The sequence below is a fragment of the Mercenaria mercenaria genome, chromosome 5, assembly GCF_021730395.1.
Source record: "Mercenaria mercenaria strain notata chromosome 5, MADL_Memer_1, whole genome shotgun sequence".
Lineage (NCBI taxonomy): Eukaryota > Metazoa > Mollusca > Bivalvia > Venerida > Veneridae > Mercenaria > Mercenaria mercenaria.
Genome location: NC_069365.1, coordinates 25,340,130 through 25,366,434, shown reverse-complemented (window position 1 = coordinate 25,366,434; position 26,305 = coordinate 25,340,130). Strand labels below are relative to the sequence as shown.

Sequence of the window (26,305 nt, the reverse complement as noted above, 5' to 3'; positions counted from 1 at the left end):
GAAAAAGGTGGAAAGTAGGTGGCAACTAGTGGAAATTGGCTGTACTAGCTGAATCTGAAAAGATCATTTTTAAATGTGTCTGCAGTGTATTATTTCTGCATGAGTGAAAGTTGGTTAAAGATAAGATTAATGATAGATCAAGTTACAAGCTCCCACACAAGTGTATAGAAACAATCCCAGGTGGAATTTGGGTCAGTTAAGATTTATATATGCAGGCAAACATCAGGACAGATGCAAAGAAATAGTTCTTGCCTTTTCTCTTCATTAATTGAAAAAAAGAAGTGTTTATAAAAAGGATGTTTTTACAATAGCTTTCCAACTTAAGGACTTAACACCTTCTCTAGCTGACCAAGAAAGTGTATGTGTGGAATCAATTTATCTGTGTAGTAATACCAAATTTTGAAATCTGGCATTTGATGAGTCAGCCAGGGAGAAAATGGAAACACATTGTGAGAGGTAACAATATTATACTGTTTATTTTTTATTATTATTACTGTCTTTAACATTGTCTTAATTACTTTCTCTTAACAAATACTTGAATTTGAAACATTTACCAAACTGCTTTAAATTAAATCAACAAATCTCCTTTTATGTCTTAGGAAGTTTGGCAGATGGATAAATCCCAGATATATTTTCTGGAATATAGCTCAGTCATGTTTATAACACTGCTTGTAAAATTGTATCATTTTGTAATTACATTTGTATTTACATTATTGATTAGCACTTAGGATACAATATGTACTTTAAACTGTTCATACCAGGTTCCTTCTGTGAAAAAAGTGCAACTTTGTGACATGATATGCCTTCCTGACTGTATATACCTGAGCAGCATACAGCTTATTACTGCATAAAAGAAACATATCAAAATAATTTTGAATCAGGTAAATATTATATGTTTTTATAAAAGCTAATGTTTAAATAACCCTTAATTTTTAAAGAAATACACTAATTAATAGAATTTCCTGGCATATATATGATAAATATTAATTATAAATGTGATGAAAAACCCAAGTGCTACTATTACCTTTTGCCAAAGGCGGAGGGATATTATTTTTGGCGTTGTCCTTTCTTTTTTATCTGTCCGTCAGATTAACTGAAAATGCTTGTAATTGGAAAAATATTTTTATAGCTTTGTCTACAGAATCACTAAACCTCATGTAATTATTATAAGCTCATTAACACTGCTTAACACTGCTCAATTATTTACCTAGTAAAAGAAGTATTTCCCCTTGATTTGGTAAAAAATGGGGATTTTTCCTGTATCTATTGATGGAACTTCATGAAACTTTACAAAAATGTAGATCACTACAGGACAGCATTGCATGTGCAATTTCCATCAGGATCACTTCAGTAACTAGAGTTATTGCCCTTTAATTGTTTTTCAATCCATAAATTCTTACATAACAAGTAATCCATTGATAAATACAGTAAAATTCTTACTTACGACCACGCCGAAATTACGACCGCATCGCTAATACGACCGATTTTGCAAAGAACAGAATATTTCCTTCTTAAAACCAATGGTCGTTTGTCCGAAAATGCGACCAGACTGCTAATCCACTAATGCGACCACCAATTTCAGAACTGTTTGATTTTTTCACACTTAATTAATCACCGCAATTACGACAACTCAAATTTTTCTGTATGTTACCATGAATCGCCACGGGAATTAACACGTGCGACATCGTGTTAACACGTTTTGATGTGTACATTGTGTATTTATCCGTTAATTGCTAACAAGTCTTTTAAACGTTATCAAAACAACGTATCAAACTGTTTGATTGTCTGAAATTGTTATTTAAAGATGTTTGGTGTTTTACATCGCTATTTTAACATAAGAAATTGTTGAAATAATTAATTTGTTTGTAATTAGATGAATGCCCACTGATCGAATTGACTGGATCAAAATGGATTTAATTAGATCTAAACGGTGTTTTTTGTTATTATTAATGTAAATACGTTCGGGATTTCAGCGGAGAATGAAGTTTGAAATTGTTTGATATTGTTGTAATTGTCTTTAATTGAACAAAATTCAAATCATTATCAGTTAAGTGCGTCCTTAATTAATACACAGTTTGAGTATTTAAGGCTAAAGAAATTAAAGAAAATAAAGCTACATATAAATTTAACACTGTGTTTGCCATTATTGCATCTTGATTGTATTCCAATGTGTTATTATCTGCCAGACCTTCCCAGTATAGCCTTGTCCACTAATCAGACCAGTTTTACAAAGAACCATGGGTGGTCTTAATAGCGGAATTCTACTGTATTCATGAAATTGACACAAGTGTAAATCGCCTTAGAGCAATGGTGCTTCCACATCTTTCATCAATTCTCAAGTTCTTGTTATTGATTCAAGATGCATATATTTCCACAAAACAATGTAACTGTTTGAGTGAATAGAATTTTTTCTACAATGTAGGTTTTGATGAAACTTCTCACAGTTATAATAAAGATGTTGCATATTACTGTGAAATCATTTTTATTCGTGTAGGACGAATTTTGGCGTATTTCGCGCTAGAACGGATGCGTGAATTTAAGACTGCGCTGTTATCATTTTTCAATTTATTTTTTCATTTATAAATTGAAAATGCGCGAATTAAAGCCCGCACGAAACAGTCCTTTTTACGTTTGCGTGAAATTTCATGCCAGCGAACTTAAATGATTTCACAGTATTTTACATAGATTAAGTTTGACAATGTAGAGATTTTTGTTATGTCAGTGAGTTAGTTTAGTCTTTCGATTTCATATATTTCCTAGAGGAAATTTACAAATTTTCTGCAAAATTATTCAGAATGTTAGAAAAATATATCTATTAATAGATGTATGGTTTGCTGTTACAGATTGTGTGCTGGAAAAATGGCCTTACATCCAAAGGAGTGAAATTTGGAGAGTCATTTGCCATCTACTTAAGCCATCCTGGAATATGAAGAAATAAGACTGCATTGACAACATCCTGATCCTCGTGTTCAGATCTTTTGTGATTTCTTGTGAAGGGTCTTTGATTTTTCATAAAAATAAAAAATATATTAATATAATATGATTTTTGCTTATTACTGAGTTTTTTTCCGTTTCAGCAGGTGCAGCCGATTTCCACTAGTTGCCACGTATTTTCCTACTATTGCCAGCTATTTGGTGGCATTTAGTGGAAAATGGGACTGCCACCATAGTGGCGTTTTGGTGAAATTTTGTCCGCTTACTGCCACCTGTTAGGTGGCGATTGGTGGAAGTAAGTGGCGTTTAGTGGAAAATAGATTTTACACCATAATGGTGGCATTTTAGTGGTAATTTGTCTAAATACTCCACTAACTGCCACCATGAAGGTGGCTATTGGTGTAATTAAGTGGCAAACAAATTTTCCACCATAATGGTGGCATAATGGTGTAAAACTGTCTAAATACTCCACTTATTGCCACCTAAAGGTGTACACAAGTGGAAAGAGGTGGAATTTAGTGGAAAACGGGTTTACCACTGTCCTGTTCATTTTTTCACCATTCTGGTGGCATTTTAGGTGGCATTTTGGTGGAAAATTGTCTAAATACTCCACCATTGAAAAGGGTGGCATTATAGTGGCAATTCTAGGGACGGGATTGAGTCCTTCAAGTGTGTACAGAGTCACTACTGTCGAAAAGATTCTGAAAAATGCTATTTAGATGCTAAACTCAATGTAAAAAAAATGTATCAAAATTATGTCCTAAAATGTACAGAGACTTCAACTGATCCTGTATCTATTAAAGTATACCGTCACATTTTTGACCACGAATACAATATTTCTTTCCACAAGCCCCTGAAGGACCAATGTGACTTCTGTTTTGCTTTTAAAATTATGCCAAAGGATGAAAAATTAAAGAAATTAGAGTATAGGGAACACATAGAAAGTAAAAACAAGGCTAGGGTGGAAAAAGATAGGGACAAGGAGAGAGCTATTAATGATAGTGAAGGTGATTTTGTTGCTTGCTGTTTTGATTTAGAGGAGGTTCTACTTACCCCAAATAGTTTCAACTCAAGTCTGTTTTTCAAAAGAAGACTTAATACATTTAACCTAACAATCTATGATTATGGTACTAGGGATGGGTTTTGTTACGTATGGAATGAAGCCATTGCTGCAAGAGGTGGCTGTGAGATAGCATCTTGCGTTTATGATTTTGTACAGACAAAGGCAAAAGAGGGGAAAAAAAGATTTGTCTTTTATACTGATAACTGTATTGCTCAAAACAAAAATAAATATTACATGGCAATGCTCTGGTACTGCATGGGAAATTTTGACCTGATATCAATTGAGCACAAGTACTTGATTAAAGGTCACACTCAAAACGAAGCTGACAGTATTCATGCAGGTATTGAAGCGTCCGTCAGGAACATCCCCATTTTCACAACTCCACAGTGGGCTGGTGCAATACGCACTGCACGTACTGAAAAACCCTTAGCTGTCAAAGAAATGGGTTTTAATGATTTCCTTGACTTCAAGACTGTTTCAAGACATATAAAAAAATTTGATATAAATACTGAAAATGAGAAGGTTTATTGGAATAATTTAAGAATAATTAAGTTAACATCAGATGAAAGTGACAAATTTAGGTACCAAACAAAATACTATGGTGAAATCAAAACAGTTGAGTTCTTTAAAAGATTTAGAACAAAAGACATTCCAAATCCAAAACAGATCCAGTTACAACCATTACACAATGATGGTATCCCTATTAGTAGGGATAAATACTTGGATCTGATCAACTTATGTAAATCATATTTGATTCCCATGGTTCACCATCCATTTTTTCTTTTTTTGCCACATGATTAGTTGTTGCAGATACGGAGACTTGTGCCATATATGACTGTTAAAATAGTGTCATCATGTTGATAAAAACTAAGTCTGTGTATGGATTGCTGATCATGACGTTTACATTTTATGAACGGCTATTGAAAGTGAACATGCGGCTAAAATGTAGAAAAATAATCAGATATTCTTTAAAGCAGTCGCAGAATTTCTTCAGTTATAACGAATGTTAATTATTTTGTGAAATAGGTATTGATTTAACTTGGAATAAATCAGAGTACTGTCATGTTGGTAATGTGTGCGATACACATGTATGAGATTTAATGTAAATTTAAGCTCAAACTTGTACACCTATATCATCACAAAAACAGGTGAAGATCTTGTAAAATGTCTTTCTGTTTTCTTTAGCCAAAATATATTGTTATTTCATTTACTTATAATATGTACAGAAAAATGAAAATCATGAACATGACACAAAGCATGGCATGGTCTGCTAAGTTTTCCTCACTATAAAAATTATTGGCAGCTCTATGTTATCTGAAATGTGTCAGATATCACCTAAATGACATGTTTTCAGACATCACAGAAAAGAGTTTGAGAAAAAGTTTATGCTATCTAAGGCATTAATAAATGACATTACTTAACTTCATTATGTATTAATAATTTCCATTGTACATGTATAGGAATATGATTTTATTGTTCTGATTTATGACATTTTATTTTACAGATTTATGAATTTACAGTTATAGTTAGCATTCTGATATTATTAATGTTATGATAGGTATTAATTGAGGTAAAGGGGTGTGACTTTATTATATAAATTGATGAATTCTATCAATATTATTTATTTCTTGGTACACCACTTCTATGTATGCCACTGTTTATATTCAGCCATCTATTCTCAGTTAAAATACGCATAATGAAATGTTACTTTTTCAAGTACAAATTTATTAGGTTTCATATAGAATTGGCAGTTTCTTTAAATATAATGTTGGCAGTGCTGATTTAAGTGAAGTATACAATTCTTTTCTACAATTACACTACAGAAATCCTTGTAATACTGTGCAATACCCATACAATATTTGTTATTTAACTATCATGTTTACACATATTAAATCATATTGGTTAAATCTAGTATAAGCACAATGCTTAAGCATATTGTTTCAAACTGTTTCCATATTGTTCAGTCTATGAAAAAATGTTCAAAAATAAATGTTAGAAAAGCTTCATTTCCATTTTTATTTCAAATGTAAAACTGTTGTAAGTGACATATGTCAGTGGAAATGATTTACAGTCCAACATACCGCAAAAGAGTTGTAACTGAAGTTACATCTCTTTTGCAGTAAACATCTAGAATGAAGGTGCAACAGATCTGCCCGCAAAAGAGTTGTAAGTCAAGTTACGACAGTTTTGCAGTAATGATATGTCTGCTATAACTTAGAAAAGTCATGCAATATAGCTGTAACTGAATGCTACTCAAATAACTCCAATGAATGTAACATTAAACATAAATGAAGAATGTCATTTGAAAAGTCATTTCATTCATTTTAACATATATTCAGGTTTTGTCAAAAATGTTATTCATTGTGAAATGAGAAAGTTTTTTGCTTTTCCTGAAAACTTTTCAAAAATCCAGTTACTGCAGTTTTGCGGGCAACCCTCGAACTATTGATTGACTGGTTCCAAACACTACTTGCGTTTTCCTTGTCAAAGCAGTAAACAGCCATGGAAAAATGGGGACCCAGTCCACTGTACGTGATTATTTTAACACTTGGTAAATATTGTTTGAAGGTGTCCAGTTGTTTTTTTTGGTTGTGCATGCAGCTTTTAATACCCCATTTCATAAATGATTGATTGGTGTATAATTATACGCCCGTTTGAAAAATGGGACATATTGTGGGAACGCCCCTGACAGGCAGGCGGTGTCCACAGGAGTGTCATGCGTAAGAACCAGCTCCCTAGGTCTAAGGTCAAGGTCACACTTAGAGGTCAAAGGTCAAATTCAAGAATGACATTCCAGAGCATATCTTCTACATGCATGGAGGGATTTTAATGAAACTTGGCACAGTTGTTCACCATTATGAGACGGAGTGTCATGCGCAAGAACCAGGTCCCTAGTTGTAAGATGAAGGTCACACTTTAAGGTCAAAGGATACAAGAATGAAAATTTTGTCCGGGGCATTTCTTCTTCATGCATAGAGGGATTTTGATATAACTTGGCACAAATGTTCACCACCACAAGATGGAGTGTCATGCGCAAGAACTAGGTCTAAGGTCAAGGTCACACTTAGAGGCTAAAGGTCAGATACAAGAATGACTTTGTCCAAAGCATTTCTTCTTCATGCATCGAGGGATTTTGATGTAACTTGGCACTTTTATACACCATCATGAGACAAAGTGTCATGCGCAGTTCCCTTTAGAATTACTTCCCTTTGTTGTTACTACAAATATTGTAACTTTTTCATTACTAGTCGTAGGGAAAAATCGAGACCACTTTTCTGTAGTACAACATAGATGTTACTTTCCAATTTTAGGTGTACTTTAAGGTATCTCTATCTGGTAAGGAGCTTTTTTTGCGGACTTAGAAAAACAAAAGAATTACAATGATTACTAAACAACCACAAAATTAAAATTCCATTTGCAAATACAGGTGCTAGAGTAAAGAAATTTGCTGTGACAGGCGTATATTGTGACATTCGGGCACTCTTGTTTTTTTATTGCAAAGCTAGTAAATTTTTTATATAGAGGATAATTGTTGGTTTCGGTGTAATATCACGTTATAATTTCACCGAGTGGGCATCAAAAGTGATATTTTCACGAGTGGCGCAGCCACGAGTGAAAATAACAACTTTTGGTGTTCACGAGTGAAATTACCGTGATATTACATCGATACCAACAATTTTTCTGTTTATTTTATGTCTAAAACTCTACTTTTGTTGTGTTTATTTCAATAAAATGTCGAAATTTGCGGGAAATTTTATCGGGAAGCATCGCAAAGATGACGTCATTTTAACGACGTCATCGTCATATTGTTTCCGGCTTTCAGTACGCTCGGTAAACTTTTTGACGTTAATCCGGGTATCAGATTTGATAATTTTCACTGAGTGGCCAGTGAGTTTATCAGGATATAATTCACCGTTATATTTCGATAAACCACCGAAAAACATAAAATAATACCTACTAATTTACAATTTAAATGTATAATTACCTAGTATATTTTATTCAACTTGAGAGATATTAACGGTAAATAAAGAATTTTATTTGACAACACACAATGATGTCACATAATATCTATGATGTCACACACCTGATATGAAATTTTTACGTAATATGGAAAATATTTTGCTTGTAACTTAACTGACTTTGAAAGTGAGTATGTTATAATGATGATATTATTGCAGAGAAAGGTCACAATGTGGTACCAACAATTACTCTCCCAGTAGCTGAGATAGAAGAAAGATTACTAGACATTCAGATGCCCGTGCTGCGAGGAGAAGTTGTCAACTCCAGCACTATCAGATTAAGTTGGATGGTATGTTTAAAATTGATAGCTATATGTTAGAGATGGTCTCCCTATGATTGAAATAACATGAACTGGCTCAAAAGCTGCCAGCCCACTTAGCTCAGTAGAGAGAATGGGGATCGTAGGGCTGTCAGCTTGATCCACATGTAGGCAAGGCATATGTTTTCCATTTCAGTTTGATTAAAGACATTATATATGAAAACATTTGTTTTCCACCTCAGTTTCATGTTTTGAAGTATGCATTTATTTATTCGCAGCATACAGGTTATTATTGATACAGAATGCCCTTAGGCCAAAAAAATATGTGTGGTTCCTGTTACATCGCCAAACAAAAATAGGGTAGGTAGGTAGGCTAAAGTTTTATAGCCTAATATTTTCTTGAAGAGTGACTTTATTTCTGTGTGTCTAGGGGTACGGATCCGTACCTGTAGAATCTGATTCTAGAGGTACAAATCCGTACCTCCAGACAAGCCTGTTATGGGTTTTCTAGGGGTACGGACCTCCTTTTTCTGGAGATTTAGGGTTATTTATATATTAAATTTTGTTGAAAATGTAATAACAAATAAGACTTAACCAGTATTTACTTAAAACTTGGATCTAAATGGCTTCCAGATACCAGCGTTCACCCGATTGTTTACCTTCTCTTTCAAAACCTAAATAACCGAGGAACTCCAAATGAATGCACTGTTCCGTGCCGATTAATTTGTTGTAAAATAAACTGTTGGTAATAGATTAATGGGTGAATCTAAACCCTGAATGAATTATATATTTGAAATTCAACAAACAAAATAGGTTTAATAGTATGCACCTTTTTATTTTGTTATTTAAAGGGAATTCCTATAGTTTTTATGGGCATCTTTCTGTGCAGCTGACTCTTTCTATGGAAAACTGAACTGAAGTCAACATTTGTTGAAACATGTTACAGACAATCTTAGATATGAGGAATTTTGAATGAAATAACATTTTTGATAAGTTATATCAGTAATCAAATGTTGATACTGGTTTATGTTGTATTGACAAGTATCATGCCTGACAGGTATCTTGCTATTTTTGTGGTTGTGTTTTCACATCGCATTTTAGTACAAAGACAGTGTTGTTCATATAATGTAAGATAATTGACTTAGTACTGATAAGACAATATCACCTTTCAGATTATTTAGTATTCAATTATAGAAAGAATTAAGAATTTTAAAACTTTTAGCAGACATACATGTAATCAATTTGGCCAGGTTCGCACCATTTCCATCCGAACAGATGTTGTATTCTAGCGGTCTTAACATAAAATTTAGTCTGGTGACCCATACATTTTTAGCCATTTTTATGCTCACAATACAATTATCTATACACAAGAAGAAAAAGAAAAACTTCTATGAAAGAGTTTTTTCAAAATTAAAAAAAAAATATTCTTCACTATGGGTATTTTTCATTGAAAAAAGTTCACAAAAGTAAATATGAAACAATATTTTTTTTCATTTGTACCCATTAATGTAAGGACAGAGTATTACAAATATGACTATGATATCAAAATAAGTATATAATAAAATCTGTAAAAAGAAAAAAACCGTATTGTGCTGCCTGGATGTATATTTTGGTTGGTATTTATAAAAAAGCAGAAAAATATGAAAATGTTGAAAAATTGCTGGCAGTTTCAGCAACAGTGGGTGTGTTCAAAACAATTTTTCACAAAAACAAGCCTGGTGACCTATTGTTTTTATTTGTTCATTGTTTTCAGCACAAATTTTCCTATCATATATGTGAATTAAAAAAAATTCTATGAAAGGAAAAAAACTATAGGAATTCTCTTTAACAAGATTTATAATGAATCGGCATGGAACTGATTGTTTAATGATCAATTAACCGACATTAAGTAAAAGAAACTGTGAAAACGTCCCTTGTATCTCGTAACGGCTACCAAATGTGTGGAAAACATAAATACACTGAGGGTTAATTATCATTAAAAATAGTTTTCCCCCCAACATATTTAACATTATTTCGTTTAATCTTTATATCTTTTTTTCTGCCAGTTCGTGTTCCTCGGTTATTTACATTGAAAATGTAACAAATCGGATGAACGTTGTTACCTGTAAACCATTTAGATCCAAATTTAAGGTGAATTCTGATGAAGTCTTGTTGGTTATTTCATTTTCAACAAAATTTGAAATGCAAATGCCCCTTAATCTCTAGAAAAACGGAGGTCCATACCCCTAGAAAACCCCTAACAGGCTTGTCTAGAGGTACGGATCCGTACCCCTAGACACTTCCTTAAATATTTAATATCTTTCAGTTGGAGGATACAGTAAGTTACCCCATTTTGCACATTGTCTAAAAGTGGGTGGGGTTTGATGCCTTTGCATGCTTTTATTTTTGAAAAATGCTTCAAAATAAGAGCTGCTTTTGCAACAGTTGTCATATGTTTCTTAAATGCAGACTTTTTATTGACTGTAATCATAGATTGCACTAGAAAATCTCGCAAAAAAATAACAAATATCTGAACATCATAGTCGCAAAAACGGTGACAAACATGGAAAAATGAAGGAAAGCATTAAATTTTTGATTAAATACATGTTTTCAGTTTCATTTCTATTCAATACTTATGTTTTCTGCTTATCTAAAGCATTTATATTGGGCCAAAATGATTTGTTAAAAATGATTTGTTATAGACCATAACTGCCGATCGGTTCATATGATCATATCAAGCACACAAAATAACGATTTTAATCATGCAATTTGTTGTTCAGTATTAAGTCAGCAAGACGTATAACAATACAAGTAAGTTGTAGGCAGAGGTTGCGCTGTCGGTTGCCACAAAATCAGGCATTATTTTCAGTTGGCGAAAGTTTCTGGTGACAACAAAACAAAGATCGGGCCGAGACATTTTTAGCTCGACTATATGAAGAATAAGGGAGCTTTCCTACTCGCCTCGTCGTTAGCGATGTTTAAGTTTGCGTACCACCCCAAATATATTCAAAGTCCATTGAGATATTGCTTTCATATTTTGCATACTTGTTTACCATCAAGACCCCAGTCTGTAAAAAGGAGGAGGCAACTCCATCAAGCACTTTGACTGAATTATGGCCCCTTTTCGACTTAGAATAAATGTTACAGTTTGCGTACCACCCCAAATATTTTCAAAGTCCATTGAGATACTGCTTTCATATTTTGCATACTTTTTTACCATCATGACCCCAGTCTGTAAAAGGAGGAGGCAACTCTATCAAGCATTTTGACTGAATTATGGCCCCTTTTCGAGTTAGAATATACTTACTGTAATGTTAAAGTTTGCTTACCACCCCAAATATTTTCAAAGTCCATTGAGATACTGCTTTCATATTTTGCATACTTGTTTACCATCATGACCCTAGTCTGTAAACAGGAGCAGACAACTCTATCAAGCATTTTGACTGAATTATGACCCCTTTTCAACTTTAAATATGCTAATTGTAATATTAAAGTTTTACTCAGAGCTTATATTTTACTATCAAGCACTGAGAATAGTCGAGCGTGCTGTCACCTAACAGCTCTTGTTTTTTCAATGACACCAAGGATCATCCTACATAGTCACTGTAAAGTCAGCCACTTCTCCAAATTATCGCCTCCTGGCGAAATCCAGATCGTCTACTTTTTCAGACTCAGTTGTAATCTCTTTACTTAAAGTTGTAAAAACTTGATGCACAAACAATATATTAGTACAAACACATTAATAGGCTGCTCTTCGCATTCTTTATCTATAAACTTTACACATTTTATAATGACGGGCATTATTGTACTAAATACAAACAGCAAGATGACTACTGTCAGTCGGCGCGTGGTGTTATTGACATCTGTTAGTAGCTAATAAATATACATTTTTGTACAATGCTCTGCCTTAACTGCCATACTTCTGCTTATGGCGATGGAAAAATATTGAAATTCACCAGGAATTTGATTGACAAGAGGCAGAACTTCCGAACTCGAGACGCTTTAAAGAAAATTTTTGCGGGTCAAGCCGATGCACAGGACATTTTCTGTGTGGGTCAAATGCGAGTTTTTCAAGTCAAAACTCGGAACCTCGGGTCTACCGAATATTTTTTTCCAATTTTTTTTTGGCAGGAAAAAATAGGGTCGGTCGGATACTGGAAACACATTTTATTTTTTTACCTTTACAGAAACTGAAATGCTGTAGAAAAAAGGCACTCAGCTTAGAACTAACGAACCACCTTTTACCTTGAAATAAAATGAACTGGCTCAGCTTGTTACTGTAGACATACTGAAGCAAAGTTTGTTTCTTTAAATGATGTCTTGTGAATTCTCCAGTTCTTTGCTAAACTTTGCAAAAAGTTGAAAACTAAATAAATCTTTAAATAAAACTACTAAGATAGACCTGGGGATCAATTATTCTAAATTGTTAGTAATATTGTAATTTACAGTTACATTTTGAAATGTTCAACTAGATTACAGTTTAATCTTAAGATTTATATTTCATTTAATTTAGATTCAGATACATAATAGATTTGCAGTGAGCTAAATGGGAAAAGCATGTGAATTAAAATTGAGCGGTGCCATGAGAAAACCAACGAAGTGGGTTTGCGACCAGCATGGATCCAGACCAGCCTGCACATCTGCGCAGTCTGGTCAGGATCCATGCTGTTCGCTTTCAGATCCTATTGCAATTAGAGGAACTGTTAGCGAACAGCATGGATCCTGACCAGACTGCGCAGATGCGCAGGCTGGTCTGGATCCATGCTGGTTGCAAAGCCACTGTGTTGGTTTTCTCATGGCATGGCTCAGATATGAAATTTGTTTTCAGGTGATAACAGAAAGTTGCGACAGGGTTCATGAGTCTCCTACTGACCATTTTTCCCAAAATCACAGGAAAGCTATGAATATTATGAAATATGTGTAATGGCCTCCAATGGGACACTTACATCATCATGCAGTAAACCAGTAAAGACACAGACTGGTGAATCAGGTATGATTAAATTTAAGATATTTTCCAGTTATTTCATTCTTCGCTAGGTTTTTTTTATTTGCTCACCTAAGAAATGATTATGTCAAACTATTGTGATCATGCTGTGTCCGTCGTCCATTGTGTTACGATACGTCCATCTGTCGTCAACATTTGTGTTTAAAAGACATCTTCTCCAAAACCACTGAATGGATTTTGATGAAACTTAGCATGAATGTTCCTTGGATGGCCCTCGACCAAAGTTGTTCAAATGGTTTTGCTTGTTTGCGCATAGGGACTGTCAGAGCTAAAAATAGAAAAATCTTCAAACGACATCTCCTCCTAAACCAAATGTCCAATTTTGAAATAATTTCACACAAATGGTCCTTGTTTGACCCTTTGCTAAGATTGTTCCAAATTATTTCGATTTATCAAGAAACATGGCCACCAGAGGGAGTGGTAAGGAACAAAAGTTTCTTAGATAACATTAAATGATTGGAGAAAATAATATCTTTGGTAACTATGAATTATAAAACACATGTAAAAACAATTTTAAAAAAGAGTACAGTTTTTATGCCCCCACTTTGGGGGGAGTGGGGTGGGGGGCGACATATAGATTTGCCCTTGTCTGTCCGTCCTTCCGAGAATGTTGTGTCGTGCGTAGCTCCAAAAGTGTTTGACGTAGAGTCACAAAACTTTACAGGAATGTTGGTCAGCACATATGGTTGTGCACCTGGGAATTGGCTTCCAGATTCATTCAGTCATGTAGGACTTATGGCCCCTGACTTTGTAAAAATTGGTCATTTTAGTGTTATCGCGCCTAGCTCCAAAAGTATTTGACATAGAGTCACAAAACTTTACAGGAATGTTGGTCAGCATGTGTAGTTATGCACCTGGGGTTTCACGTTCGGATTCATCCAGTCCTCTAGGAACTATGGCCCCTGACTTAGGCCACACCAAACTGATTACTTGGTCAACGGATTTCCCACTCCATTTTTTTCCAAAATCAAAAACAAATATTTTTTTTTGAAAATCAGCTTCCGCTCGCTCAAGTTTTTGCAGACCGATTTCAAAATTTCAGTGCGGGCGTTTTTCACTGTTTAGGGGCCTTATTATCACTGTGAAGCGACAGTAATTTATCAGATTTAATACTTTTAATCAAAATTGTCCATTAAAACACCAGAAGAACATGTTTGAGGCTCTGTATTGCCCCAGTTTGCAAAACTGACAGCTGAAATGACAGTTAGATTGTGTAAATAAATCCTTGAAAGATCATCAGAAAGAGTTTCCCCTGAACATTTTTTTCTCAAGATGAACATCAATATCTCATTATTTAAAGCAGTGTCATTTAATAATGACTGGTGATTAAAACAACGTTTTGCTGCAATCCTTAAAATTATACACATATATCAGCAGTAATTTGGTAGTACTTAGATGTTGAACAGGCGTTATAATTCAGTTTGGACTTCACATACAGTGTTACATCATAAATAATGTATTGATGAAATATCTTTGATTTTAAGGACTAGAACATTGCTTCTATCAGCTATGTAAAATGAACACAATTCTCTTGCGGAAAAGGGGTACGCACATGAAACTTTATTAGGGCAAAGGAATCCTAAAGAGCTTACAAACTCACAATCCAAGAAAACATGCATTAAAGGCTTACTTTTTTATTTTTCAAGTAGAGTTGAAAAACAAGAATATTATATAACTGTTTATAGATCCTTTTCAGATTTGTTTAATGGGTACCATCAGATCTATTTATCAAAAAGAAACTGAAGATGATAATAGCATCATCAAAAGTAAGTCTTTCCTTATCTGCCAAAGTTAAATGTGAAATCAAAGAACAACAGAAAGTGCAAAATTTGTCATTGAATTTACAAGTGAATTTGGCCATCAGTGTATGATGGATTTCCTGGTATCTTGTGAAATTGCATTGAAAGTTGACAGACACTATGATATATAGGTCATGAGTATACCTAATGTACTTGTGAGGTGATTGCAGTATTTTCCATATATATAATGATTTCTGTTATACACAACACGAGAGTAACAGCTTATAGAGCTTAGATATTTGACATGTAGCATTGCCTAGAGGACCTCTACTAAAGTTGTTCAAATCATGACCCCGGGGTCAAAATTGACCCCGCCCCAGGGATCACTTGATTTTACATAGGAAAATCTTCAAAAACTTTCTAAAAATAAACAGAAGGCCTAGAGCTTAGATATTTCACGTGTAGCATTGCCTAGTGGACCTCTACAAAATTTGTTCCAATCATGACCCCCAGGGTCAAAATTGACCCTGCCCCAGAGGTCACTTGATTTTACATAGGAAAATCTTTAAAAATTTTCTAAAAATGAACCAGAAGGCCTAGATCTTAGATATTTAACGTGTAGCATTGCCTAGTAGACTTCTACAAAATTTATTCAAATCATTACCTCCGGGATCAACTGACCCCCGCCCAATGGGGTTACTTGATTGTACATAGAAAAATCTTCAAATTTTTCTAAAAATAAACCAGAAGGCCTACAGCTTAGATATTTGACATGTAGCATTGCCTAATGGACCTCTACAAAATTTGTTCAAACCATGCCTCCCGGGGTCACTTGATTTTACATAGGAAAATCTTCAAAAAATTTCTAAAAATAAACCAGAAGGCCTACAGCTTAGATATTTCACGTGTAGCATTGCCTAGTGGACCTCTACAAAATCTGTTCAAATCATGACTCCCGGGGTCAAAATTGACCCCGTCCCAGGGTCACTTGATTTTACATAGGAAAATCTTCAAAATTTTTCTAAAAAGAAACCAAAAGGTGTAGATCTTAGATATTTGACGTGTAGCATTGCCTAGTAGACTTCTACAAAAAAATTTCAAATCATGACCCCCCCGGGGTCAAAATTGACCCCGCCCCAGGGGTCACTTGATTTTACATAGGAAAATCTTCAAAAACTTTCTAAAAATAAACAGAAGGCCTAGAGCTTAGATATTTCACGTGTAGCATTGCCTAGTGGACCTCTACAAAATTTGTTCAAATCATGACCCCCAGGGTCAAAATTGACCCTGCCCCAGAGGTCACTTGATTTTACATAGGAAAATCTTTAAAAATTTTCTAAAAATGAACCAGAAGGCCTAGATCTTAGATATTTAACGTGTAGCATTGCCTAGTAGACTTCTACAAAATTTATTCAAATCATTACCTCCGGGATCAACTGACCCCGCCCAATGGGGTTACTTGATTGTACATAGAAAAATCTTCAAATTTTTCTAAAAATAAACCAGAAGGCCTACAGCTTAGATATTTGACATGTAGCATTGCCTAATGGACCTCTACAAAATTTGTTCAAACCATGCCTCCCGGGGTCACTTGATTTTACATAGGAAAATCTTCAAAAAATTTCTAAAAATAAACCAGAGGGCCTACAGCTTAGATATTTCACGTGTAGCATTGCCTAGTGGACCTCTACAAAATCTGTTCAAATCATGACTCCCGGGGTCAAAATTGACCCCGTCCCAGGGTCACTTGATTTTACATAGGAAAATCTTCAAAATTTTTCTAAAAAGAAACCAAAAGGTGTAGATCTTAGATATTTGACGTGTAGCATTGCCTAGTAGACTTCTACAAAAAAATTTCAAATCATGACCCCCCGGGGTCAAATTGACCCTGCCCCATGGGGTCACTTGATTTTACATAGGAAAATCTTCAAAAAAATTCTAAAAATAAACCAGAAGGCCTAGATCTTAGATATTTGACGTGTAGCATTGCCTAGTAGACTTCTACAAAAAAAATTCAAATCTGGACCCCCCAGGGTCAAATTTACACAGCCCCAGGGATTACTTGATTGTATATAGGGAAATCTTCATAAATTTGCTAAAAATAAACCAGAAGGCCTAGATCTTAGATATTTGATCTGTTACATTGCCTAGTAGACTTCTACAAACTTTGTTCCATTCATGACCCCCGGGGTAAACTTGGCCCAGCCCCAGGGGTTACTTGATTGTACATCAGAAAATCTTCCAAAAAAATTCTAAAAATCATCAGTTTGACATTTGAAACATGTAGCTCATATAACTCTGGTGAGCGATCCAGGGTCATCATGACCCTCTTGTTTCAGAATGGGAACATATATAAACATACATCGTAAAAATAAAATATATGAACAATTATATTTTAATTTTAAGGAGGTAGGTTACCTTGTTACCAGGGTAAATTCAAATTAGTTGAAACGCAGCAATTTTTTGTAATTTGTGTAATATGATGTTTTAACAGCTACAATCTCAATTTCGTTTTTCTCTGGCCCTTCAAGTTCAAGTTTTATCCAGGTTTAAAGAACATGACCCTCCAAAGGTATTTTATATTGAAAGAAGAAGGAAAATACGGATATTTAACACTTTTCAGTGTATTTTAGTTTCACTGATATCCGTAGAAGTCTGCATAATTGATAATTTTACTAGTATGCGCGTTAGCTTTCTAATATAAGCTTAAAATGTATATGTCGCGGGGCTCGTGTTTCCATGGTAACGCATTTTCTCTCATTTTTAAACAGCTATGTATAAAAACGGGGTTTTCGACGGCTTCAGTGCCATTCTGTTAATGACCAACATGGAATATTTGGGTAATATTATTAGCAAAATACCAAGCACTTTACATGGTACCCTATTTTTCTTAAAGTTTAAAGTAACCATGGCAACAGAGATGTTTAAAATAGCTTATATCTTGCTTTTTGTCGCAATTTCTTATAAAACATATTGAATAAAATTATATTTCTTGTTAATGTAGCTTCAAAACATATTATTTCAAACGTAAGTTATATTTTCGTGTTATTTGTATTTATTCAAACAAATTTCACAGCTTAAAATACTTGCAGCAGTACCCTTCGTCTTGCATTTTTCATGGAAAAATCGTTCAGCATGTGCTATTATTCTCATGGATGTTGTTGTAATGAAAATAAAAAGCCGAAACTGTGTTCCTTAAATAGACCAGTGTCAACGCTTTTGAATTTTACATTTAGATATATAGGTCACGGGCTTCGTTTCCATGGTAACATCAATTCAATTCAAGAAATCACAATTTTCTACTGAAATCTGAACAATTTTAGAGCTTAGTTTTAGTATATAACTAACAAATTATCAATGAAACTGAAAAATAGGTATTACAAATCAAACTGCAAGTTTCTTATTTGAAAATGGCCGTAACAAATAACCTTTCATCCAACTATATTCCAAATAACATCGGTTACCATCATCCATTTTCTTACATTCCGCATAACATTTCAATATAACTACATAAAAGAAGCAAAATATTGATTGTTATTCAGAGCAAAAGACTCATAAAAAATGTTTCAGCAAATAATAGCTGTTTGAAAATAGTTCAAATAAAGAAAATGCACAGAATTACGTACTTTCAAAATAAAAGCTATTAATTTTGCGCGGTAACTGACACGTAACGTCATGACGTCAATGACGTCATTTTAAGGCAACATTGTTTTGAAGCGTTTCTGCGGCAATTTATTCATTATTTCTGCATTATTAAACCATAAAGCATCAGATCGGAGACAGGTTCATGATTTGTTTTCAGAAGAATGAATATACAAACACATTTAGTTTGTCGTAAACGTCGTCGTAAATCGTCACGTTAGCTTCCGGTTGGACATGCGCACATACAAATATGAAGGTAACCTACCTCCTTAAAATACTTATTAAGAGCATAACGTTAAAACATTCGGTCTAAAATATTTTAAGAATGCACAGTGTGTCTATGATCAACATATTAATAATGCTTCTTCAGTAACAATAAAAATAAACATCAGCGATTTTGCAGAAAAATAATCACGTTACTAAGACCGACATAGACAGCATATTAAAATTACTTGGACATTCATAATTAAGCCTAATTATCACTTTTTCTAAAAACATCTTGAAAACTGCCTGGTAATTAGTATGTGAGAAAACAATCGAAGTAACTTCAAAAAGCACATAATCCGTCGTTAACAATTAGAATTTGTCACCTATGCAATCACGCCGACAATCACGTGTATTCGAGTTGATCATACATATATGCCGCCTGTCTCGCAGTGTACTGGAAACGGGCAACGCTGATTGGCTATAGGCGGCTATGGGTGACAAGCGAGTAACTCCACCCACATGTTTTGCTCTCGAGTCAAACCTTGTGTATTCGCAGGTTTACGTAATCAATTAATTTTCATTGCGTCTCACTGCAGAAACGTGTGTCCAGGGACTCTCAAGCTGCAATAAACACGCGTATACCGAGACCAATTATGTGTACAGGGACGCCAATTTCGGCGTTTCCGAGAACCCTGTTACAAATATCCTTTATTTTTGTGCCCAGTTATTGGCATTTTGCGTCTCTTTGATCTAAATAAATTTAAAAAACTGCAATATCATTTTCCAAATTTATGTGAAATTTTGAAAATAAAAGCTTTATCTTTCAGGTTTATCCTTTCATCCAAAGAGACCATGGGTATTGACAAGTTTGTTCAATGGTGTTATACAGCTATGGGACTATTGTATGTGTACTTTGATAGACATTTGCAAGTTTGATGAACATGATGGTAAGTATTCTCGGCAGAACATACAATTTCCAGTTTGATGACCAGTTCGATGATCCAGATAGTGACAGAGATATACCAGTTTTACAGCTGCTGCATTGTTCTGAAGTTTAACCCTTTACTCCATAGATACTCCTTTTAGTGCATCTATGCATTACTCCATAGATACTCCTTTTAACGCATCTATGCATTACTCCATAGATACTCCTTTTATCGCATTCTACTACACTGATAGTTTAAATGCAAAATACCAATAAAATATATTGGCAATGAAGCCCACAAAAGCATATTTGTGAAGTTTAAACTGTTAATAAAAGATCAGTTTCAGAAAAACTTGTGGTTTTAATTGTAATTTATTGATAATTATCACTTTTAATTCAGGTGGCATTTTCTGAAAATCACACTGACTTTATTCGACGCCGCCCTGAAGGCGGTGTCGAGTATATGGGATACACTTTTATTTCGGACCCTGTAAAGATGGTAATGAATAGTTTCGGAGTGATAACCTGAGCACAGTGAATAGTTTGTAAAAGGATCAACGATATTGCACAATATATTTAGTGAATAAACAAAAAAATGGCAAAAAGAAAACATAAAAAATGTATGTAATGCAACTTATTATGTGATTTAAAACAATGCTATCTGTCTTTCCTCTCCTTATTTGTAGAGCAGAACATATTTTTTATTTACAATTTCCTCAAAAATGTTGATCCGATTTATTGATAAGGGAGGTTACTCTGTAAGTCAAGTTTCTATTTCTATTCTTAGCATGACCTACTTACCTATCTCATTTTCTATAAATAGAACACACCACAGAGCTGATATACCATATACTGCAACGCGTGAATCGCCTGGACAAGGGAGCGTTCGTGTATTTTACAATAATCTTACAGTAAACTTCGAAGAGAATATTAAAAAAAATTACAATTTGCCTGCATAAAAATTCCTTGGGGAAAAAAACGTATTTACAAAGTAAATAAACGAATCAATAAGCATAGATATGTTGAAATGAACGAACGAAGTGCCGCAGTTAACTTATTTTTAACCTACCTTGTGTCTTATTTTCTTTGTTGATAGGTACAATGATGTAGTTTCAGAATGCGCACACTTTAGCAAATTCCTATTTCTATTTGTTTTTTTTTTTGTTTTTTTGTTTTTAGCTCACCTGTCACAAAGTGACTAGGTGAGCTTTTGTGATCGCGCGGTGTCCGTCGTCCGTCGTCAGTCCGTGCGTGCGTCCATCCGTCCGTGAACTTTTGCTTGTGACCACTCTAGAGGTCACATTTTTCATGGGATCTTTATGAAAATTGGTCAGAATGTTCACCTTGATGATATCTAGGTCAAGTTCGAAACTGGGTCACGTGCCTTCAAAAAGTAGGTCAGTAGGTCTAAAAATAGAAAAACCTTGTGACCTCTCTAGAGGCCATAATTTTCAATGGATCTTCATGAAAATTGGTCAGAATGTTCATCATGATGATATCTAGGTCAAGTTCGAAACTGGGTCACGTGCGGTCAAAAACTAGGTCAGTAGGTCTAAAAATAGAAAAACCTTGTGACCTCTCTAGAGGCCATATATTTCACAAGATCTTCATGAAAGTTGGTCAGAACGTTCACCTTGATGATATCTAGGTCAAGTTCGAAACTGGGTCACGTGCATTCAAAAACTAGGTCAGTAGGTCAAATAATAGAAAAACCTTGTGACCTCTCTAAAGGCCATATTTTTCATGGGATCTGTATGAAAGTTGGTCTGAATGTTCATCTTGATGATATCTAGGTCAAGTTCGAAACTGGGTCAAGTGCCATCAAAAACTAGGTCAGTAGGTCTAAAAATAGAAAAACCTTGTGACCTTTCTAGAGGCCATATATTTCACAAGATCTTCATGTAAATTGGTCAGAACGTTCACCTTGATGATATCTAGATCAAGTTTGAAACTTGGTCACGTGCCGTCAAAAACTAGGTCAGTAGGTTAAATAATAGAAAAACCTTGTGACCTCTCTAAAGACCATATTTTTCATGGGATCTGTATGAAAGTTGGTCTGAATTTTCATTTTGATGATATCTAGGTCAAGTTCGAAACTGGGTCACGTGCGGTCAAAAACTAGGTCAGTAGGTATAAAAATAGAAAAACCTTGTGACCTCTCTAGAGGCCATATATTTCATGAAATCTTCATGAAAATTTGTCAGAATGTTCACCTTGATGATATCTAGGTCAAGTTCGAAACTGGGTCAAGTGCCATCAAAAACTAGGTCAGTAGGTCAAATAATAGAAAAACCTTGTGACCTCTCTAGAGGCCATATTTTCCATGGGATCTGTATGAAAGTTGGTCTGAATTTTCATCTTGATGATATCTAGGTCAAGTTCGAAAGTGGGTCACATGCCATCAAAAACTAGGTCAGTAGGTCAGATAATAGAAAAACCTTGTGACCTCTCTAAAGGCCATATTTTTCAATGGATCTTCATGAAAGTTGGTCTGAATGTTCATCTTGATGATATCTAGGTCAAGTTAGAAACAGGGTCATGTGAGGTATAAAACTAGGTCAGTAGGTCTAAAATAGAAAAACCTTGTGACCTCTCTAGAGGCCATACTTGTGAATGGATCTCCATAAAAATTGGTCAGAATGTTCATCTTGATGATGTCTAGGTCAAGTTTGAAAGTGGGTCACGTGCCGTCAAAAAGTAGGTTAGTAGGTCAAATAATGAAAAAACGTTGTGACCTCTCTAGAGGCCATATTTTTCATGGGATCTGTATGAAAGTTGGTCTGAATGTTTATCTTGATGATATCTAGGTCAAGTTTGAAACTGGGTCAACTGTGATCAAAAACTAGGTCAGTAGGTCTTGAAATAGAAAAACTTTGTGACCTCTCTAGAGGCCATACCCTTGAATGGATCTTCATGAAAATTGGTGAGAATATTCACCTTGATGTTATCTAGGTCAAGTTTGAAGCTGGGTCACATGCCTTAAAAAATTAGGTCAATAGGTCAAATAATAGAAAAACCTTGTGACCTCTCTAGAGACCATATTTTTCAATGGATCTTCATGAAAATTGGTCAGAATTTTTATCTTGATAATATCTAGGTCAAGTTCAAAACTGGGTCACATGAGCTCAAAAACTAGATCACTATGTCAAATAATAGAAAAAACGACGTCATACTCAAAACTGGATCATGTGGGAAGAGGTGAGCGATTCAGGACCATCATGGTCCTCTTGTTTTTTCTTCCTTTTTGTTTATTTTTTTTTTTTAAGCTTATGTGTCATATAGATCTACTCATTGTTTACAGATATACACTGTCAACTAAGGTGTGCAATAGGCTAAAGAGCATTTGGCTGAATTTGTTAGTGACAAGTTAATACTTCTTTAAATGTGGTTAGATCGAAATATCAAAAGCCAAGGGACCATAACTTATCAAAGCATCAGTGACTTTAAAATAGAATTCCTTGTTGAATTTATATGTTCATTGATCTTATATGACTAGTCAGTTGCTCTGGTTTTATTATATCTTGTTACTTGCTTCTTTTTTTTCTTTTTCTTTTTTAATTTAATAAATAGTTTTTGTATTTGTCCATTGAAATATTTTCTACACTTTGGCAGCGGGTTATTATGCTTGCTAAATTTCTTGTAATATTAGATTTGAATCTAAACACTGACATACTCCTAGTAACCTTACAGTTCAAGTTCAAGGACTTCAAGTTTATCGTTCGTCCGAAAAAAATGAATTCTGTGATATTCAAAAGTGTATAAGAAAGATTCATGCTTTGTGAATAGGGGCAATATAGAGATTATTTATGTTATATCATTCTTTTCTTGGAAAAAATTTTTGGTTGTTTTTGGCAACGGAAACAGTAAATTGCTGTGTATAATCTGCATTCTGAAATCTATAATGTAGGTGACTAAGGTCCATAAAACTTCATCAGTAAATAGAAAACACTCATTACATTACATGATAATAAATATAATGGTTTCTGTGAACCACAACTTTGAAATAATTTCAACATTTCCGCATTTCCCAACAAACTGCATTTCTGTGAAACTTCATACACACGCTCCTGCATATAAGAACTTTTCACAGGAGGTGACCTTAGTTAGTGAAATAATTACTTTAATTTTGCACGTAAAGGGACCATCTACTCGCAATGTTAATGTCATTGCAGGTAGAGGATTTGTATTGCATGGTAAAACTTTTTTATCATGTTTATTCTTCATGTTTTAAACAGTTTATAACATATATTGTTTTATGTGCTAATGTTGATAACTTGTAGCCAGTCAGACTAATAAAGTAATGATTAGGTGATTTCTCATATTGCAAAAAATGTACTTCAGACACAACACTTGGCGGCGTCTTTGATGCTTGCATCAATGAATTTCCTTGTATATATTAGGACAACTATTGATGGATGGAAAAGTACATAGGTGACCCAAAAACAAGTTATTGTTTGCATTCTATCATTCAGCTATGGCAAAGTATAAGTGAACAAATTAAACTGATAATAAAACATACTCATGGTATTTTATTTTTATAATCTTTCTATATGTATACATATAAACATATACACATTGTATGTGTTTGTGTATGTGAAAATATTTGCCATTTACAACAAACCAAAAGAGTTATTAAAATAAATTTTATTCACAATTACTTTTTTAAAAAGAATGATCAATTATACTGTAACATATGATAACATATTAATGTCCAGATCATAATTTGCATATTATGGAAATAATTTCTTTTTGGCCAAAACATCCTACCTCAAAAATTTTCTTGGCCAAAACGTCCTAGGCCAAAAGATCCTAGGCCGAAATGTCCGGGCCAAAACGTCCGTGGCCAAAATGTCCGTCCTCCACTCCACATGCGTCGCGGGCTTTATATAGCCTGTTCTCAATTCTAAATAACATCGAATTACCAGTTAAACAGATACTTTATTTGTTTGACAGTCTTGTAGGTTCAATCCTCCACTTCGGCTCTGAAATATGGGGAATGCACGAAGCAACAGATATTGAATTAGTTCATACTAAATTTTTGCGCCGAGTATTATGCGTAAAACGCTCTACAAATCTATCCGCTCTATATGGTGAGCTTGGACATATGCCACTATCTGTTATTAGAAAAATCAACATTATAAAATATTGGATTAAAATCCTAAAGCATCCCGATAATTCAATAGTTAAACAAACATATATGTTCCTTAAGTCAGACGTTGACAACGGTATAGACTATAGAGGTAAAAACTGGGCTAGTCAGGTAAAAACAATACTAGATACACATGGATTAAATTACATTTGGAATCATCAATTTATTATAGATATTCCATTTCAAGTTATTAAACAGCGTATTTTTGATGTATACTTACAACGTTGGTACACTGATATTAATAACTCGGCCCGCCTGCAATCATACTGTATCTTTAAACACAACTTTGAAACTGAACAGTATTTAAATTGTATATCGGAAAATAAATACAAAATTGCACTGTCAAAATTTAGAACATCCTCGCACAACTTATTCATTGAAACAGGTCGCTATGATAACACTGAACGCAATCAACGTATTTGTAAATCTTGTAGTATGAATACATTAGAAAATGAATATCATTTCTTGCTAGTGTGTCCCAACTACCGCGAACTTAGAAAAAAATACCTTAAACCCTATTACTGCCGATGGCCAACTTTGAATAAGTTCGATTCGATTATGAATTGTAAATCTAAAAAGTCAATAAATCAATTAGCTAAATTCATCTTCTTTGCAAATAAAATCCGAATTGCATGATTATAATTATTTTTTGTTGTTTTAAAAACGAATAGAGTAAGAAATATATATATATAAAATCAATGGTTCACTGTTATAAGTAGAAATATGAATCTACGAATGTCCTTTTCTATCTCTTTTGGATATGTTTTCATCTGCTTATGTTTAAAATGTATTGTGCTATAAGCATTGTTATATGTTTAATGCAATAAAATGATATTGTATTGTATTATTGTAAAACTGCTGGACATTTGCCCCCCAGTTGAAATGGCAGATAGGACATTTGCCCCCCATGGCTTATTTTTGGAATGGACATTTGCCCCCCAATATTTTTGTCCAATACGCCAGTATATATAACTGTATTTTTTGTTGTTTTATTATCAAAATTACTCTAAAAGGCAATTTTCAGTAAAAAAAAACAAAACTGTTTTATTAATAATAATTTGATAAATATGTTAATTACTTCAATAACAGCATATTATTGAGTAATAAAAGTGCTCATAACAGCGTTATATTTCTTAATTAGTGCAATGTTTTTAACACTCAAACTTGTTAATTTGGCTATTATCTACTACAAAATTGTATAAAACAAAGATATTGTACCCTAAAATATGATAAATGTCTTGTACGAAGTTCCTAAAATGTCACCGGGGGACAAAAATATTGGGAGGCAAATGTCCGTTTCAGAAATAAGCACTGGGGGGCAAATGTCCTATCTATCATTTCAACTGGGGGGCAAATGTCCAGCAGTCCACTTTTTCATTGGGG

The 26,305-nt window shown here is 34.1% G+C and overlaps 1 protein-coding gene and 1 long non-coding RNA gene across 2 annotated transcripts in view; both read left to right on the top strand.

The window, feature by feature from the left end:
- The first annotated feature begins 339 nt into the window (after positions 1-339).
- Positions 340-3,479, top strand: LOC128556935 (uncharacterized). Its single transcript, XR_008370919.1, has 3 exons — positions 340-456; positions 762-881; positions 2,844-3,479. It is a non-coding gene; the product is annotated as an uncharacterized LOC128556935 (long non-coding RNA).
- Positions 3,480-3,826: 347 nt separating this feature from the next.
- Positions 3,827-26,305, top strand: part of LOC123558262 (coatomer subunit alpha-like) — a 67,180-nt gene continuing 44,701 nt past the window's right edge. The window contains 4 exon segments of the mRNA XM_053544489.1: positions 3,827-4,691; positions 8,176-8,306; positions 19,445-19,505; positions 19,676-19,795. Coding sequence (XP_053400464.1) covers positions 3,827-4,691; positions 8,176-8,306; positions 19,445-19,505; positions 19,676-19,795 — 1,177 coding nt within the window.